We start from the raw sequence: 20,099 nt of genomic DNA on the forward strand, positions 1-20,099 counted from the left end.
TCGAGCAAATGAGAAATATATATATACTAGGGTAGGGAGGCCCGTGCCAAGCACGGGCCCAATAGTAAAAATATTATGCTTGTAAAAATATTGTAATATTAATGAATCAAGGGTTAGGGCGTTTGTAGAAGATAGATAATATGATCTATTATATTATGTACTATTAGAAATATTCAGAATATGTACAATAGACATAAGTACGATGTCGACTTGAACGATTTGCATATACTAACTAATGTAATATAACCAAAATAATATAGTACATGTTGCAGTTTTGGTATATAAGATTAGCATGTCATTGTCTAGCATATTTAGAGGACACTGCAGTTTGCTTGTCCATAGGTAACCTTCCTGATGCAAAAAACCAGAGCACAGGGAGAGTTAGTCATTATATTGTCCCTAGCATAAGCAAAAGTGACAAAATGGTGCGAGGGAGTTCCTGTAATTACACAGTTTAAAGTATGTTAGAAAGTGCAAAGATGGCAACAAATAGCAAAGCAATTTTAATATAGGGATCAAATAGAAAGAAATTCATGGAATCAACATAAAAGTGATAGATTTGCTGTTGAATATGTGTGTGATTGGCCTAATAGTCTATGGTGAATGAGGTTAGCTAGTAGACAGAAACCTCGTTCCTATTCTTCCTATTGATAACTATGTGTTATAGTGTATGACATCATAAGAAAGTAGAATAAGAGAAATGTAGAAGAATGTATGCAGTGCAAGTTATCCAAGAAAAACATGTAAAATAGGCTTATATTGCAGTGTGAAATGACAAATATTAACGAAAGAGCAAAATGAGGGTACAATTTTATGCTATCAGAAAGACACAGCAGACATAAGGATCTTTGACTGTGATTTATATGAATGTGAGCAACATTGTTCATAATAAAATGTCAAAACTGTAATTCTGTTTTTTATTAGTGTCAGTGTGCAAAAGAGCTGCTGCTAACTGTGAAGTAATGAAATTGGTGAATTGTTGTAACTAAAATAAGCTAATTCAACAGTCAACATAAGAGGAGGAATTAAAAAGAAATTGTTAACCAATTGATTTGAGCATGGATATGAACATGGATAGAGAGTTTTTAGCCCAGAATTAATGTGAGACTGTGCAATGTTATGTCAGACATAAAGAAAACAAAATTGTGAAATTTGAAAGCAGATAAGAGCAAGTGCAAAAGGAGCAGTATAACATAAGTATGACACTTACAACGTTTTACAGGAACTATGCAGATACGTGTATAAAAGAAGATGTGTACAAGTAGCCAAGGGGAATGAGTGATCACCTTAGCGCAAAGTTATGTCAAATATGTCTTCCGCTGTCATAGAGAGTAATTTTTCTCCCAATTCACCAGATATAGATGATGTGGTTGTAGCAGTACCATGAGTAAGATCAATTTGAAAGACACAGCTGAAATCATGGAAAGTTTAAAATTTGGGTATAATATACGCTATATTTTGTAGAAAGTATAATTTACAAGTCAAAAGTATAGTACCGAGGCACTAATGCTGATTTCCGATTGCATTTTGGACATTGAAAATCCTTTCTATCCTTTGTGCGCTTCTTCTGTTTGCATCCTGAGCATTCAAGCACACAAAACTCTTGGAATTCATTTGATATGGCCATTTCTGCCTCAACATAAAAGAGTCCCATCTGTCGAAAAATATCATATACATAATACGTGTTGAATTAGTCATGAGTAAATATAATTTGTTTTTATTATTTAGCCAAAGCTAGACAGTTAGAAAATAAATAAGCATACTCTTAAATGATCAGGTTGAAGTATGACTTACAGAAGCTGCTGATGACATTTGTGCAATAGAGATAACTTGTTGTCCGGCAGGAGTTACTACCATGGGAGGGGCAGATGAGCTTGTTGAGGTTTTGTTTGACGTACGACGTAACAACATTGTTTTGTTTGCTTTTGCCCTATTGTTACAGCAGATAACATGTTTAGTAGGTTTTTTACATGCAAATTAAAGCTAGAGAAGAATGATGAAATGTGAGTACCAGTTGATGAGTTCTATTGCCTGTGGGTAATTAGGATCCAAACGTATTGTGGAATTGAACCTACTTTGCAGTGACAACCCTGTATAATGCATAGCTTGTATAATGTTTTGTTATTATCTAAAATTATGTTGGTAAAAAGTGCAGTGCAGCTGTACCCTGATAAGTAGAGATTCCTATACTCCTTCCGAGGATTACAATTAAATCTGTTGCTGTTTCCATTTTATCTTCAATTTCATTTCCTTTGATTTCTTCGGAATCGTCCCATAGAGTGAGGAGAAACTGATTTTTCCTGAGAATGTGAGGAGAGAAGACTAAGTAGAATGATAATTCCCAGATGATAACTGATGATCCGATCAAACAAACCAAAAAAGTGTTTACTTGTTCAAAAGCTTTTCAGAGAATGGGAAAAATATAAGTTGAAATGTTATACTTACTGATTGTCACAAATGGTTATTTCTCGACACTTATGATGAGTGCGACCTGCCTATTTTTGAGGACCACAATGAACAACGATTGCCAGTATATCTGCTTATATAATATATAATGAAATGTTGTAAGTGTGTGTATGAGTAAATATGTATATTTTAGGCTGATAATAGCTATTAGGATGGATATACCAATTTCAGCTGCAGAATCAACCATCATATGAGGAATGCGGTCAAAGGTTGTGATATTCAGTTTGGTTGGTGGTGGAAGTGGTGTCTCAAGTTCGGTAGATGGTTTGATATGTTCAATTATTGTTTCTTTGTCAAGAACCCAGTAAAATTTATGTATTGGCTTGCCGTATGAAGTTAGTGAGACTTTGACTTTTGCGGTAGAAATGAAATCGGTATTCATGAGTTTAAGCTTATTTGCATACTGCTCAATTTCATCGGCATACATAACTGCCTTAATCTGGCATTCGTGAAAGTATTGAGTTATAGAAAGGCGAGATTAAGTAAGCTCAGATTAATTGTAACTACTTACCAACAGTAAACCAAGGGAAAAGGTTCATATGAGGTAAAAAGAAAAAGAAGAATATTGATAAGATAAAATATAATCAGCTCACCTCTTCATCTTCCAAAATGAAAGTTTGGAATCTACATTTCTTGTTAAGACTTTCTCGCGGGCGCCCGATTTCCACAATTTGAACTTTGCAAATCCAATCTCGTGTTGCTAATTCTATTCGGTCAATGTTCAATCTTAGTACCATGTTTGTACGAAATATATTTAACCAAACAGTAGTATCTGCATGATAGCATGACTATTCATTCAAAAAATAAATAAATTTGTGGTTGCATGAATAAGGGAAATTAAATTAGGAACATGCAACAACATAATTTCTCTCTAGATACTAAAAGTTAGAAAATGTAATGAAAATAGAATATGAGAAGCAAAATCTGCAACAAAAATTGAAAATGGGAAGAGGAAAAACATGAAAAGGGGAAAAAAATACCTGAGAAAGGGAGCACAAGTCTTCTTCAATGGAAGCCTAATAAGTTTGTGCTCTATGAGTAATATATATATAAAAGTACAGCTGTCTTTCTTAAAAATTGATGGGGTTTTGGTAGGCAATGAAATTGTACCAAAAAAGAGACAAAATGATTACATTTCACAGTGAAAAGTCAAATTTGAAGAGGCCTTGGTCTAATTATATAGTGATGTGTCTTGTGGAAATTTGATGGGTTTTGATAGTAAATGAAATTGTGCCAGAAAAGAGAATAAATTATTACATTTAACTGCACAATTTGAGCAGCCTTTGGAGAAAAAATTATTACACTTGACTGCACAATTTGACCAGCCTTTGGTTGAAGTTTGTTTTTGAAGTCTATCTATTGTTATTCTGAAATAAATGTTAAATTTTCAAATAGCAGCTAATGAGATATCATGATCATTTTATATCACAATTTAAGTAACTGGAATTTTTTTTTATTATAGAGAAACTGAAATAAGTTTCCTATGATTTATCAAGGAAGTCAAATTCAAGATTCAATCTTGATAACAAAAGGTCATGAGTGTATGAACAACTAATATTGTCTTAAATTGAAATGAAAGTAGAAAGAAACAGTAATCATGAACGAAGAGGGTTCACAGAAAAGGGAAACGATCAATTTAGAAGATAAACTTACTGATGAAGGAAAGAGAAAGGCATAAGAAAAACAGGATCTAACCTTTATTGCCGAAATCCTATCCATTTCACCTTTAAACACAACTTTAGTAGAATAATCTTTGAGCATTTTAGAAAATCAGTTGATGTCTCAATAATCATATCTAGCTAGCCTCTTCATTTTACTATGAAAAAATATGAGAAACAAATTTTAAGCTCAAAGACAAAATCTAATGCCAAGAGCTCGTAAATTTAAGTGCAAATAGTGAACATCTTAGAAAAGATAACTATCAGTGAAGTAAGTAAAAACTTACTGCATTTAAAACTATGTATTGACAATACGACCAACTGTTGAAATGATTACTATTTTTATTTATCAATGAACAACGTATCTGGTACATCGGAAACATTGGAGATCAATGAAATTTCTGTATTTGCCTTTAAGTTTAATATCATAAGTGCAATTGTAAAAAAAAAATAATAAAAGAATTGCCATTCACCTAAAAATAGAAGGACATACGAACTGTAGTCATAGAGAAAGGAGAACAAAAGAGGAGGCATAAATTGACGACAACTCATCCAAACCATCCCACAATGAGCCAATGTAATGGATTTGGCGAGAATTACCTTAGAAGAGGAGAAAATGTGTACGTACTTGCAACCCAATGCCATTTGTTGGTCGTCAAAAGTCATTAATCCTGCAAAAATCAAGTAAAATCATCGAGATATAGTAATGGGATCCAAGCTTTCAACAATTAATAGAACGGAGCTCAGCGTCACAGTTGTGTTATACTGAGAACATATGAAAAGATTATAGAAATGAAGAAGTGGAAACAGAACACTAATTTTTCAAACAAATTTTGATCTTACTACTGTGAAGAGAGAGAAAAGGAGAAAAATTAGAAAGCAGAATTTGATATCCTAATAAATAGAATAACACAATCATGTTAATGGGCAAATGTATATAGCTCTTGTGTTTTTGTGTTGAAGCTTACGAAGATTTCAAGCAATCTCACAGAAGATATAGAAACGAATTAATGTGGAGTATATGAGTACAACTTGAAATAATTCTTAGGTTATCATTATCTTGAAAATGATTGAAACAAATAGGACATTCACATGAAGTTGTGGGTTTTTATGCACCAAAAACCTGCATTTACAAATATTAATGTAACATATGAATGTTTTCTATGTTGATTTTACCGAGTTCAGATGCATTTCGTGGGAATTCATAAAGGCTAAAAAAAAAAAAAGAATTTCTGGAGGAAACATTTACTTGGCAAAAGGACTTGCAGAGTTTGATAAGAGCTCCAATTGCAAGTTGTTGTCTGATCTCATGTGCACCATTGCCATTATTATTCACATTTCTGTGAATAAGATGAGGCTTCTCTGTTTTTTTTTTTAAGAACTCAGGCATCAAGTCAGCAACAGAGGCTTCACAATGTCAATTTGTTCTCTACTATGGTCTGCAATAATTGTATTCAGGGAGAATTCATCAATGTTTGAAGAGTTGATGCTGATGTGAATTTTCAAACAAAAAATGTAGTCTCTTTCTGGGAATTTTGGCATGAAAATTCTGGTATATTTATAAACTTCCTGTACAATACCTGGGACTGCCGTAAAGTTGTTGTGGATTATATTGTTGATGGTAGAGGTGAAATCTAACTTTCCGATTGGAGCAACAATGTTTTACTCCTCAAGATTCCAGTTGAAATGTTTATTTTGAACAGACTGTCTAACAAAATGATCAACGACAAATGAGTGAGAAATTGAAAGAATCCAAAAAAGTTTATGAAGAAGGGGAAACGATGATATACACAGATAGCTGAAGAAGGAAAATATAGAAGAGTGGCAACAAAGTATTCTCAATTAGCAATGAAAATTAGCTAAGAAGAGAAGACATTTACTCTAGCAATGGATATGACTGAGAGAATAATTCAGAGCAATGTAGTAGAGTTGTGCTCTTTTTACTTGTATCTTTACGGTGTTGATTCTTATTAATCTGATAGAATTTTATTGTTAATAAATTAGTTCAGTCACAACTTTCACTATCGTTTACCTAAGCTCACTAAGTGATTAAACATAGAGTAAGGGTTTATGAACATTGAAATCTTACAAAATTATATTTAAAAAATAACATCAGAATCAAGTATGTCGAGCCCGTGCTCAGCATATTAGGCTAGTTTTTTCAGTGACATGCATAATTATTCAGCAAAGCAGAAACTCTTCTGATCATGACAACATAACACAGTGAGGTTTTCTAAGATGTAGGTATTTTTTCCGTCAGGTGTATACATAAGATTCGACTAATCCTAACTATTAATTATGTGTATCCATAGTGGAGATTAATATATCTTCAGAACTTGTTGAAGAAATAGAAGGCCTTTCTTTTTCTTAATTAGATTTAGAATGTGTGCTTTTCAGTAGCTGCAATGTCATCACGCCTATCTCTCTAAATGATACATTTCCTTTTTTATCGGATAAGTAATAAGAAACTCTACTTGAAGTACACCTTTCACTGGGAATTTTGTCAAATATGTCTCGTAAATAAATAAAAGCAATGATAAACTCATCTAACGTCATTCCATAATATTAGATACAGAGGAGAATTATCAACAACATTGAGACCTTATTTAGATATCACAACCATCTATGAAATGCAAAATTAATCATAACTATTTGCACCGTTCATGAAAAATTTATTCCTTACCTAGCAATTTGTGTCTCGCGCAGCACTATCAAGGAGCTTCATTGCAGCCCTCTCACAGTTTTTCCCTTGAGCTCCAAATTTTATATGTTCATTTGGAGACCTTTCAATTGCAAAATGTAAGAGCGATTAGATTCTTAGAAACCCAACTTAAAATTTTTGGTTAAAATGAAAAATAAAGTAAAAGAAATTTGCTAAGAGTTATACTTTACCAATGAAGAGATTTAACAGAGAATAAACCAAAGAGAGTAAAAAAGAAATAGATAAGCGAGAGGGCGAGAGGAAGTTACAATTGAATTTTTCTGGAGAAAGTGAATAGTGAAGAGTTCACATGATAAATTAATGAGAGCCAACTGAGACGATTTGTATTTTAGTGTCATCTAAATTGAGATGATGTATGAGTAGTTAAATTTTGAGTCTGAATTTTGAAATTTACACTCCACCTGTAATAGAAACTAAAATTAGAATTCAGTATAGTGAGATTTGATTGTCAACATCTATTTACTGCAAGATAATTGCATAATAGGAGTTCAGTATCATGAAAAATCAAGAGATAGGTCAGTGTAGAATGGAGATGGAATTGAAGGTGACGAAAGAAACTGATAAAGCGGACGGTAGAATGCACATTGAAATAAGATTTTGTATTCTGTCCACCTTGTAAGCATTAGCGACAACAGACAACAACTGGTGTTCTACGTGTGGGTATAATGTGTCACACAGACTATTTATTAGAGAGAAAAAAACATATATCTGTATTCAATATCCAGAAAAATGGGCCCAAAAAAACCAATGAAATAGACCCACATGATTTCATGGATTAATTTAAACATGTTGCATGCAGAAAAATTCCCACATTTCAAATAGAAATTAAGTGGACAAATTCATAAATACAAATCTGTTTATATCCCACTCCTAATAACATCCTTCAATTAGAAAACTATAGTACTCCATATTTACATTTCTATCCTAGAAATTTTTTTTAAAAAAATCACTTCTAAGGGGAAGCTAGAATTGAGTATCTATTTCTAAACCTAGGCAAATCGGAAAAGTTCATGTAGAAAATTCAACAGGAAGTAATCCAAAATAACCCAAAAATTTAACAAATACCTAAATGTGATTAAGATGACAAAAGGTTTTGAATAGTAGACTTACAATTGACTCCAACGGGTAAAGTCGAAGATGTCACATGGCTAGGCAGTTGCTTCCTAGTCCAACTCTGGCGTCCTATTTCAGATACCAAGTGACCGAAAAGATTTGATAGATAAATCAAATGTTTCATCTGTAAACACATCGTCATCATTGACGTTTCAGACTTGAACTTTTGGGTTCCGGCGTTGCAGTAGTTGTAGAAAGGCCTAGGTTTGAGCATAATTTACTGCTCCGACATCTACAGTAAGACAAAGCATCACCAATACAGACTATAATCACAAATCTCTGAGAAAAATAAAAAGTATTTACAAGCTCAACAATAAAGAAATAGAGAAATCAGGTGTGTTCATATCATGTACAACATACGTGTTTGTTATTTGAGATCGTAGAGTTTGAATATAATTTATGTGTTTGTTATTTGAGATCGTAGAGTTTGAATATAATTTATGTGTTTGTTATTTGAGATCGTAGAGTTTGAATATAATTTATGTGTTTGTTATTTGAGATCGTAGAGTTTGAATATAATTGTTCAAAAGAAAATAACTTTTGGTGTATAAATTAAAATTGGCGTGTTTGTCTTATCCTTGTTCTCTTATATAATTTTTTTTTTTGAGAGACCCATATGTGACTGCTCAGTCTCAGGCATTTCTTCTTATTTAGCAAGAAAAGATAGTGAAGAAGAGTGTGAAAATAATGAAAACAAGGAAGAAAGAACACAAAGGCGAAAAAACAATTTGAAAATTTACATGAGTAAATAAAACCAAATTAGAAACATCAAAATATAGTATAAGCTCTACTATAAGCTACTGAAAAAGCAAAAAATGCAGCGACTTTAAAAAATGTGATTTGGGAAAGAAAAAAGAGAGAAGTGAGATAAAGCTTCTAACGCCAAGTAAAAAGCAAGAGACCAGGTAAAAAACTTACACCATCACTCTAGCTAAAGTTGCATAAGCAGAATTTTCGTCCTGAAAGAGGAAACAGAAAACATTGTGAGAAAAGGAACTTGTTTTGTTTACCCATAAGCTGACGTCTCATTAACTTTCATAGATAACTCGTGTTGTTTCTATTTTTGTACTGTAAAGAGATGCAAGAAAAAGTCAAATACTGGATTATTGGAGAAGGTAAAAAGGCCTTGTTCTCGAGCGTAACTCACAGAGTCACACTCTCTTCTTTCTGGATGCAGTAGACTGTAGATTGAAGATTCAACATCATAGTCGAAAAGTGCTAAAAGAACAACCCAACCGAGACAGTTACACAATAATTTGCCTATATACCTCTATTGCCTCTGGACCTTTTCAGGCTCTTATCACACACAGTAAGGGTAGCCTAAATGCACATAATAGTAAAGCAACATAAAATGGCCAGAGTTTTCTATGAAAGTTAGTTTAAGAAATTAAGAATACTGAATAGGTAACAAATTAGTAAACTTTTCTACTATGCGTTAAATAAAAGTGGAAACAATTGTAGATGTACATACTTATACTTACAGAATAGGGGGGAAATGAATAAAAGAAAGAACAGCACTATAACATAAGTATGAGGTTTACAATGTCTCACAAGAACTATATGGATATCAGTATAAAAGAAAGTAAGCTACAGCTAAAAGCAGAGACCTTTACAAATTAAGGATAAGAAATTACAATGTTTATTGGTCTTAGATAGGCAAATTTATTATTCCAACTTATATTTCTATAATCTCGATGAAATATGATATAACATTATGGGTTAGGAAATTGCAGGGAAAATCGAAGGCGCCCTAAATCTCCAAGTTAGAATCTTAATACAGAAATCCCAAAGTTAAGAGGAAGAGGAGTTGAAACAGAGGAAAAAATGGACAAGCGAAAGGAATGCCAAAAAATTCTTGTATATAAATGAATTACAAAAGGATTGCAAAGTCAAATAGTGGAAGTATAGTTAGGGAATCAAAATCAAAGCAGTAAAAATACGACTGTAAAGTATTTTCACCGGAAATAGGACGCAAGCGTGAACTCCACCAAAGTGCAAGGCCGACGACAAGAGAAGAGGAAGAGAGAGCAGAGGTGTGGAGATGGTGTTTGCTGGTTGGCAAAATTTGCAGCAGGTGTTAAGTGCTACCTTCCATGTCCTAAGTACTGAAGTAATTGCAGTGATAGTAAGCCTCTGTTTCAATGAGTCGGAATGAGGTACATAAAGAACAGTCAATTTGATGTTGGATAAAACTAAGAAACCAAGTTAGAAACAAAGACACGCGCGAGAAATAATCCTACATGTTCCTCGCGAAGTAACTAATATTTGTTGTATGGCTAACATTTTCATAAGCATGGAACAATGACCAAAGACATGTAAATTGTCAATGGGATATGTTGTTATTGCATTCTAATTGGTAGAAACTTAATTGTGCAGCAGAACATCCCAACAAATGACTTACAACAACTACTAAACTATACTCGTCACAATGTGAGTATTATATAGAGATGCAACTTTTGTCAGACAGGGAAAATATGGTAATTAAGATAGGATAATCAGTAAAATAGTCAGTTTTATAATGTTAAATTCACAATAGAATCAGTGAAAGTCCAGCTAACATGAACAATTGGTTGGAGGAACTTTAACAATGAGTATAAGTTTTGGTCTACTATGTCAAACCAAAAATAGGTCAGAGAATACTACTCGTATTCATTTTATATAGATCACTGTTTTTAACTTCGAAATTGCAATGCATGTATCTACACATAACCGACAGGCGGGGAAAATGAGAACCAAAGATGATGATTAAATTCGAATGATGATAAACAGAAGATGCTAAGATGAAAGGCTCTGTAAAGGGTGAGCACAGGTGATTCAAAATTGCATTATATACCTCCCTTGTATGATCAGATGCAACAGTTGACACCTAAAAAGTACTCCGCAAGAAAAAGAAGTGATAAATTGTAGATTGAAGATTATCAAGAAATATATGGTTGGACATTTATGAGGTTCAATAGCATGCCATACTGGAAGTGATGAAAGAACCTCAAAGTTTATGTAGGAAGCAAACTACTGAACTCTATGTCAAGAATAGCAACTGTCAACCACAAAAGAGAGCATAATTTTGAAATAGCCCTTTTGCCACAAAAGGTTCATATGATAACTTACTTGAATTTGATGACACACTGCAGCAGGCGAAAAATCTCATCCTGTGCTATTGACACGTCTTTCTGATTCAATCAATTGTCAATGATCATGTTAAATTACTTTCTCTAGGAATTTTCAGAAACATTATTTGAGGACTTTCGAGAAGAAGGATATCAAGCACATACCTTGACATTTGAATTGAATAAAGTAGCTTTTGCAGCCAATTGTATGATGACCACATTCAAGGGCGGCAGAGCTGTCACGGCCTTCTCCTATGCACCTAAGAATTTTCTAAAATTGTCCTGAGGCGATCTATGATGTATATTGTAATGATATTAGCTTCAGAACATGAGACTTTAAGTTACAGGCGAAATCATTTACTAAATTTTGTCAATTAGGAGATAGATACTTTGGGAAATCTTTCGTGGAAGTAGACACTTCAGATTTGCCATGTGCTGAAATAAAAGAAGTACAGAGAAATGTCAAATATGAAAGTTTATAGTGGTGAAAGAAAAACGTAAACATAACAGGACAAAAAGAGAGGGGAGTACCTTAGGACCTTGTTTAACACCTTTCCTAAAGGGATCGGCAACTACAGGTCTCATTACACGTGTTTTTACCTTCACTATAGGTTCATCAGGATCCTAATATAGAAGTAGTTATGAATTAGAGAAGTAAATGCCTTATGGCTGCCGCAAGCTAACAAAAATAATATGATTGTTATACTCGCCTGTTTCAAAGACACAGGAAGGATGAAACAAACTTTTCCCTTTTGGAGAAGCGACAGCTGAAGTATGAACTTCAGATGTAACAGCTAATATATAAAGATGAAGTAGGTCAAAGTAGATCATGCATGTATATAATTTACATATGCATATAGAGGCATACAGCCTACAGGTATGTAAAGAGCATAAATTAACCTACTAACCTTTTGTTGACGTAACATAAGGCTCTCTTATCATGAGAGGAACTTGTAGAAGACGTCTTCTTGACTCGAGGCCTCTTGTGCGCTTTTGTAATAGTAATGTCTCTTTTTGAGCTGGCAACATTTCCTTATATTTTTTGCGCCGATTGAATCTCATTTCAGTGGTTGTACAACGAACAAAAACAGCAGAGCAATTAAAACAAAAGACTTAGAAACTTACCAGAAGCAGATTTGAAGCAGTCAAAAAAAATAGTAGAGTATTTCTAGCCCCAAGAAGTAATGTAGTTTTCCTAAATCCTTTATCTTGAACTGGTCATCAAGGGAAACCTTTAGGGAGTTTATCTCACTTATAACTGAGTGTTTGTATCCTTTTGAGTGAAGACTGCTGCCCCTTACAGGATGCCTTGCTCAAAAATTTTAAAATGGAAAAAACCATATTAAATGACAAATGATGATTCCTTTATATCAGCAGAATTATCCTACAATTTAGATACATAAATTAACATACTTTCTTTATCTACCAAAAAGCACAGAGTTGAGAAGGTGTCAGCTCCCCTGCGTTTTAAACTATTGAAATACACTATCAAGCAGACCATGCAGTTTAAACTATTATATGATATATCATAACAACATTCTTCTGCTCAATGAACAATTCGTCTAATAATGATGGCTATTAAAATGTCATCGTTAGATTTTGATTATTGAAAAGAATATAGCATATTATTATCCCTTGTTTCATGAAGACCTGAACAAATTCAAAAGATGCGTGTTATATTGCAAGGACATAAGGAGCTTTTAGATTCTCAAAGTAGTGCAAATCTAGCAGGTAATCCTATTCCTGCTTGAAATGGATTGTAGACACTGGAGCCTCAGATGACATGATACACAATCATGCGTATTTGCATCATAAGAAATAGTATCTTATATGTGTCGAAGTTACTCATGAAGCAGTTATACGTTTTGCATGCACCAAATTGATCCAAATATCCTTAACATAGTATGTCACTTCCGACTGCAGGGTGTTCAACTATCAACGCACAAGTAGGAACACAAAATAGCTATCCACCATCTTTATGAATTGGAACACTTGCTCAGGTACATTACTGTTTTTCCATGATGCTTCAACCAAAGTTAAGAATTTCTTTTACAAGGTTAATGCGTTAATCAAACTAATTAATCTATACTTATTTATCTGAGCTTCTGGAAGTTTTTTAATTGATGAGTTGCAATATCACAATAATCAAAATTCATTAGTCCGACAGAAACAGAAATCTTCAGCAAAGCTTCAGAAACAGATTTAAAGGCTGTAGAGAAACACAAAACAGTAAAGAACAGATGGATTCGCCATTGAAATTTCGCTTAAAGGATGAAGAAGTACCTGCGCAGGTCGTCCGACACAAGCAGAAATCTTCAACAAACCTTCAGAGAGAAATTTAAAGGTTGTAGACAAACTGAAAACACTAAAGAGCAGATAGATTCGCCATTGAAGAGTTCACAAGTAGAAAGAAGAGTTGAGAGGGAGAGAAATTAGGGTCGCTTAAACCATGAAGAAGTACCTGCGCAGGTCGTCGGAGACAAACAGAAATCTTCAGCAAAGCTTCAGAGAGATTTAAAGGTTGTAGACAAACAGCAAATAGTAAAGAAGAGATGGAGTCGCCATTGAAATTTCGCTTAAACCATGAAGAAGAACCTGCGACAGGTCGTCCGAGACAAACAGAATTCTTACAGCAAAGCTTCAGAGAGATGTAGAGAAACAGAAAAGAGTAAAGAAGAGGTCGATTCGCCATTGAAGAGTTCACAAGTCGAAAGAGGAGTCGCGAGGGAGAGAAAATAGGGTTAGAAATTTGAGAAACTTGTAGAGAAAGTGAAAGGAAAATGAGAGAGGGCTTTATTGATGTACAATTAGTACTACGTTTAGTACAATGACAACATGCAGTGTTGGTCCTCTAAATGTACAATTTGTAAATGTACAATTAGTACTGCCTTTAGTACAATCATCAGATGCAGTGTTGGTCCTTTTAAATGTACAATTAGTACTGCCTTTGGTACAATGAGCAGATGCAATGTTGGTCCTTTTTAAGTGTCACTTCTAAATAAGGGTAATATAGTCTGAGACTTGGTCTATACAGTACATATCAGAAATCAAAGATACCCTCAATCAATTGAATAATAAAGATACAGATATACTATTCCTACCGTCCACTTTACTTGAATATTATATTAAGAATTAAATATATATTTTTATTTTAAAAATTTAAAAATAATATATTACTAACTTTAGTAAAACTATTGTTAATGTATTTTAAAAATATGAAATTTATATTTTTTATTTTAAGAAATACGTCACCAAATAAATTAAGTAAAATATTGAATAAGTAAAAGTGGATGAAGCGATTACTATATATGTGACTAAAATGAAATGATGATTTTTTTATTTAATATATATACTTTCGAAAAGCAACAATATATGCAGTATCTGCATTACCTCGTTGTTAGCTCTGTGTCAACATATGACCATCAATTATGGGTCCCACTCATGTTTTTGTCTTTATTTTTCTAATTTGACTTTTTCTTGTTTTGTTTATAGTGATAGAGTTATATGAAAATAAAGTAATTAAATAGAATAAAAAAATGTCAGATAAGATAATAAAGATAGATAGATATAGATTGCTAAATGATGAAACAAAGTGTGGGGCACATGAAAAAGCAATATCTGCTAATGTTAATTTAACTTTAGTGGGGAGTGACGGATCTTCCGGAGTGGGTCCTTTGATCACACACAATTTTGTCTCTTCTATCACCAACATACATAATCACTCTAAATTTTTATTATTTTATTCATTTTTTTTCGTTTATTACCTACTCTCCGTTTTAATTTGTTTGTATTCATTTTCGATAGTTATTTTCATTAATTAATGAAGGTGAACATTAAAACAATAAGTAGGTGACCTTCTGCATCGAGCTAGTCACACGGTATTTGTCTAGTGCAGTTTACCTGTTCGGTATAATTTCCAAGTTATTATATAAGAGCAGAGAAAATTTAAATAAGCTACTAAAAATCTCCATTACCAAAATATATCAATATGGATGTGTGGGAGGCTTTTAATAGTGTAAAAATTGGTTAATTGAACCTATACTAGTATATATGACATTAATTAAGATGAATTTGATGCTTATACTTACAAGTCAAATTTATGTTGATATAAAATAAATCTGGACATATTGAGTACTCCACTATAAAAGAAGTACATGTACCAGCAAAGGGGTAGTTTACACGTTAATACTTAAAATATTTCTCTTGCAAGGAAAGCAAAATCAAATATTACTAATACACCAACATGGATTGTGGTGCACTGGTGAGAGTGTTTCACCCTTAACCAGAGGTCTCGGATTCGATCCCTAGATATAGAGAAAATCCTGTTGGGAGCGTCACCCCCGAATGGGCCCTACAGAGCGCGATCCAAATTTAGTCGGAGTTTCAATGTGGACTCCGGAAACCGAGTGAAAAAAAAAAATAGTTAACGTTTTGATTATTTTAATAAATAGCACGTTTTTTTGAGATGAAGGACCATATTTGGACTATCATTAATATATTAAATTAATTCGAAACTCGAAGTCCATTTTTTAAAGTTTTACTTCAAAGTAACGTATATTATTCATCTAATGACAAAATTGACTAATTATTTATTATAGAAAATCGATGCATATTTTGAGATTGTTTTAAGGATAAGAATGGAAGTGATTTTTGTTTTCTTGATTGTTGAATAGCCCTTTTCAGAGGATACATTAATTTGGACCTTCGAGGTTAACTTTACTTGAAGAATGGAAAATCATAATTAATTATGATTAATCGGATTTTTATGTAAAATTGGTTTGATTATAAAAATAAACGTACTCATGAACGTTGGAGGATGTTGTTATCAATGGTGTCAAATGTGTAATCGATCGAGACTGATTTTAGGTGAAACATGAATGACTAATTATTTTTTGGTTTTATATCGTCGTTCAATGAAATCATTACAAATAAATATTTATCAATTATTAAAATGTATTATGAGATAGATTAACGTGTTCTATACATTATGGGAGAGTTGAGTGGTGGGGTAAGATGGTATTGATAGCCTTATTTCTTTGACTAATTAATTAATTAAGCACTATTATATGTGCACACATAATCACCTAATTAGTAAGTATCAAGCCTAATAAAACAAGGGCAAATTACATAAATCACATACTTTCAAGGTAAAATTACAATCTATCCTTTAAAAGTTTATAATTACAGAAATTTCTCAAACAGATACAATAATATAACCTCTGATACATTAATCTGATTCGCGAGATACATTAATCGTTAAGTAAGATACATTACATTTTATACATGATACACTAATTTGATGTACATTTTATACATGATACACTAATATGATGCGGGAGATACACTAATCTGATGCGTCAAAATGAGGGATTTTGGAGATTTGTAAAACTTATAGGAGATAATGGTAATAAGTAAACTAAAAGATGGGATTTCTGTAATTTTTCCATAAAAGTAACAATTCTAATTTGTCGAAATTTAGAAGTTTTGTAAATCTTAAATGTGAATAACTTTCAAATGCAATACCTAAACACACTTGTTTGACGATAAGTACATACTTGGGAATTGGGATGATTATGTTCGACTATCTAATTTACAAAATATATATAACATGTAAAGATAATATATACTTTATATTAAGTATACATATAATATACATTGATAATATATATGTTACATGTAGTTCGATCATATTGATAAACTAGTTGATCAAAGAATATATATATATATATATATCGGTAATTTTCCCTTAATTACTGTAAGTTTCTAAGAATTTAAGCTTTATTGGCTTTTGAATTACATCTCTGATCAGGTATTACAGAAAAATCATAGAGACCATTTATATGATTTTGTTACTGAAAATATATAACTCATTTATTGTTTTCATTTCCAACAAATAAATGTGAGGTATCACAAAATCAATTATTGGTTTTCGATAATAAACTTCAAAATATTCTTTAATCAGCATTACGACATAAGATAGCTTCTCCCAACTATTTTAATTATTTTTGTGAAGAAAAAAAAAACAAGTACTAGAAACATATGCTTATATTATTAAATTGTCAAGATTATCCATAATTTGTGCCAATTTATTTGTGAAAGTGATGTGAAGGAGGGCTGTATTAGGATGATAAGTTGGAAATTTTGAGAGGCAATTGGTTTTGCTTTAATTTCATTAATTATGAAAATGACATTTGAGAAAGATTGTTTATTGATCATGTTCATAGTTTCAATTTGAATACCCGCTTGAAAATAATAAAACAGATGATATTTGTCGAGAAGTACAAATAGATGGCTCCCTCTCAACCTATTTCCTAATTTTCACGGTTTTCCCATCCCCACCCCTACCTCCACTTCTACCCCACACCCCAAAATTTTGAACTACTCATGAGTCATGACAAACAACAACTCACAAAAAAAATAAATTATTATAAGAAATAATTTCTCCATTTATAATAATAATCATTTTTCAATTATACAAACTAAAAGAATAACTATTTATGAATTTTATTCGAATTTATTACCTTATACACTACAGGAAAAATGTGAATTCCATGAGGATTCTCCTAGGGATTAGTATGAAAATCCGCAGGTAACTTATTTTCCTGCAAATTTTCATATTAATCTCCAGGAAAATCCTCATGTAATTCACCATTTTCTAGTAGTGTTAGCAATCCTATTTATTGCATTTATAATAATAAGATGAATAGCCCATCTATCATATAAGTTTTTCCTCTATAATATAAGTAAGCATGATAGGTATTTATTTATTTTCAAGCTTTTGATTGAGTGTGTCCAATGACCAAAATGAGGATCCTAAGTGCTTGTTGCTCTCAAAGATTTCCATTGATATGTTGGTAGTCAATAATGGCTGCACCATTTACTCATTATAAGTAAAAGTGCTTGTAGCTAGGTTAAAAGCTTTAGAAATTGTGGATTAAATTATTTAAAAAGTATAGTAGTACAATAATAAAGTAAGGTGGTGAGTTACTTTATGTTTGTCACTTTCATCATAGCCATTATCTATTTTTCCAAATCGTGTGCTATTTCTATGGGAAAAAAGTACATTATTATAGTGCCCTTGCGGCCGTGAATTCTCAAGTGTTCTTTTTTATTTATTTAATAAAATATAAGTAGCTAGATCATGTTGGTTTCTCTTTATGTACTATCAATATATTTCCACATAATAAAAGTAGTAGTTAGTGTTTAATGAGAGTAATAGATACCCACTAGACTTACAATGCAAGACTATATATTATAGTTCATAGTATCACATCCCTCTCAATCCAACAAGGAAAAAGTATACCCCCACTAATATTTTAGTTTGTTGAATTATAGTGGATTGAATAGAAATTTAAGGTTTTACATTATGGAAAATCTATATTTATATATTTTCTTGTAGTTTTTTTTATTCGATATCTGATATTTACTTCATAATTCGATTAATTTGAATTTGTTTTATCTGAAATCCATGCTTCTTATTAAAAAGATTATTAATAAAGTTCGAACTCAAAAAATCTGATTAATTTAAAAGGATCCCAATCCATTCACTATAATTCTTAATGATGAAACGCTTAGGTGTAATTGTGTTATTCAAGATGGGAAGTATTCTTCTTTTTTATCTTTTCATTTTTTTTAATTAATAAGTTGTTAAAGTGAAACAATAAGAAGAGACCTAACTAATGATGGTGTACAAATTAAAGGTAACTAGGTTACAACACAAAATCTCAAAAAAATATATGACAACTTTTATTAAACTACTAAGTAATTATGTAATAGTGAAAGTGATGTATGCAATGCACTTTGGGAACCCCACAAATAATGTGTTGCAAGAAATCTTGTGAACTTAGCACATGGAATAGTGGGAGAAAGTGATGTATGCACCAACCATCTGTCACATTTTTGCCATAGAAAGAATAGTTTGGATTGTTCCTCTTTTCCTTTCTTTTCTTTAATTTTTTTCACTTTCCAACAAGTCCATCCATCATCTTTATTGGTTTTGATGGTTCAACTAGCTAAGGGGATTAGTATAAACAAACAAATCACCTTTACCTAGCTTTTGTTCCACTCCATATTTTTTACTTATTCGTCCGAATCCACCAAAAAGGATGCCTATGACAAAGTCATCAAAATTCCCATTTAAAGGAAACATATTGTGGAAGTGTCATTATTTTAGATGTGTGTGTGTGGCATGGCATGGTTGCCTCCACTTCCACCCCCCCCCCCCAACACACACAAATTCTCTTCCTTTTTGATTCATAATCATTTCACATTTGAAAATTTAATCTAAAATACTATTAAAAAAATAATGACATAATCGAAAGTTTCATTAAAGGGTTCAAGATATGTTAAACATATACAAGATATAATCTTAGTCCTACATAAATATTATAATTATATATCAAATGAGGTTTGATTAACCCCCACCCCCTTTAGCCCTAAGGTGACTCCGCCCCTAGTAAAGTTGGCTTGATGTAATTAATCAAGACCTTTGATTAAAGACAGAGATTTTATACCACTTATTAAGTAAATTCTTTCTTTTTTAAGAAAAGAAAATCAAAATCAAAATCATATGATATTGAGATTTCATTGATTCAATTAATGCAAATACAAATTGCGCAAAGTTCAGTTAAATGAAAAATACTCCATATTAAGCATTTATCTTTTTTGAAGATAATTCTCGAGACTTGAAGAAATATCATCCATCAAACGATATCCCTCATATCTCCCTCTCAAGTGGGTGTATTAGTAGGGCCTATCTTTAGTACACATACCCCACTTCATAAAGGGGTATATATCATATGTGCTGCAAAAGCACAAAGGAAGCAACATCAAATTAAAGGTTGATAGAAGAGTAGATATGTGCCCTAACCATTACTGACACAATAAGGAAAGTTAAGTTTCACATCTTGGGCCCTAATGATTCTTTTATTGTATCCCATACTTTGTGCTAAGTTTTGTCCCCTCCATCTATCCCTTTTTTCAAAATGAAAAACTCTTATCTTATAAGTCAAATGAAGGGGGGGGGGGGGGAAT

General features: G+C 32.3%; 1 protein-coding gene across 22 annotated transcripts; it reads right to left on the reverse strand.

Annotated features, from left to right (window-relative positions):
• Window positions 1-128: 128 nt before the first annotated feature.
• On the reverse strand, window positions 129-13,841 carry LOC102584236 (replication protein A 70 kDa DNA-binding subunit B-like). Of its 22 annotated transcripts, none has more exons than XR_001471641.1 (24): window positions 13,528-13,830; window positions 13,350-13,431; window positions 12,192-12,374; window positions 11,975-12,098; window positions 11,598-11,690; window positions 11,456-11,501; window positions 11,232-11,358; window positions 11,068-11,129; window positions 9,919-10,092; window positions 8,878-8,918; window positions 7,957-8,191; window positions 7,095-7,247; window positions 6,808-6,907; window positions 5,705-5,832; window positions 5,374-5,563; window positions 4,725-4,795; window positions 3,060-3,238; window positions 2,446-2,536; window positions 2,167-2,300; window positions 2,012-2,090; window positions 1,795-1,930; window positions 1,497-1,654; window positions 1,287-1,411; window positions 129-439 (listed from the first exon to the last, which is right to left on the reverse strand). XR_001471641.1 is itself a non-coding variant. In XM_015303063.1 (9 exons), exons 4-8 carry the CDS (start codon window positions 2,228-2,230, stop codon window positions 1,288-1,290), a joined length of 561 nt encoding a protein of 186 aa, XP_015158549.1. In that variant the 5' UTR covers window positions 2,231-2,300; window positions 2,446-2,536; window positions 3,060-3,172; window positions 3,447-3,901; the 3' UTR covers window positions 129-439; window position 1,287. The 22 variants fall into 22 exon arrangements, 2 of the variants coding, with proteins under 2 accessions (XP_015158549.1, XP_006362621.1); XR_001471640.1 differs by having other exon boundaries at window positions 13,350-13,390; window positions 13,528-13,829; XR_001471644.1 differs by having other exon boundaries at window positions 3,060-3,172; window positions 12,192-13,390; window positions 13,528-13,841.
• Between the last annotated feature and the right edge of the window lie 6,258 nt (window positions 13,842-20,099).

This window comes from Solanum tuberosum, unplaced genomic scaffold (assembly GCF_000226075.1).
Source record: "Solanum tuberosum cultivar DM 1-3 516 R44 unplaced genomic scaffold, SolTub_3.0 scf00406, whole genome shotgun sequence".
NCBI classification, from domain to species: domain Eukaryota; kingdom Viridiplantae; phylum Streptophyta; class Magnoliopsida; order Solanales; family Solanaceae; genus Solanum; species Solanum tuberosum.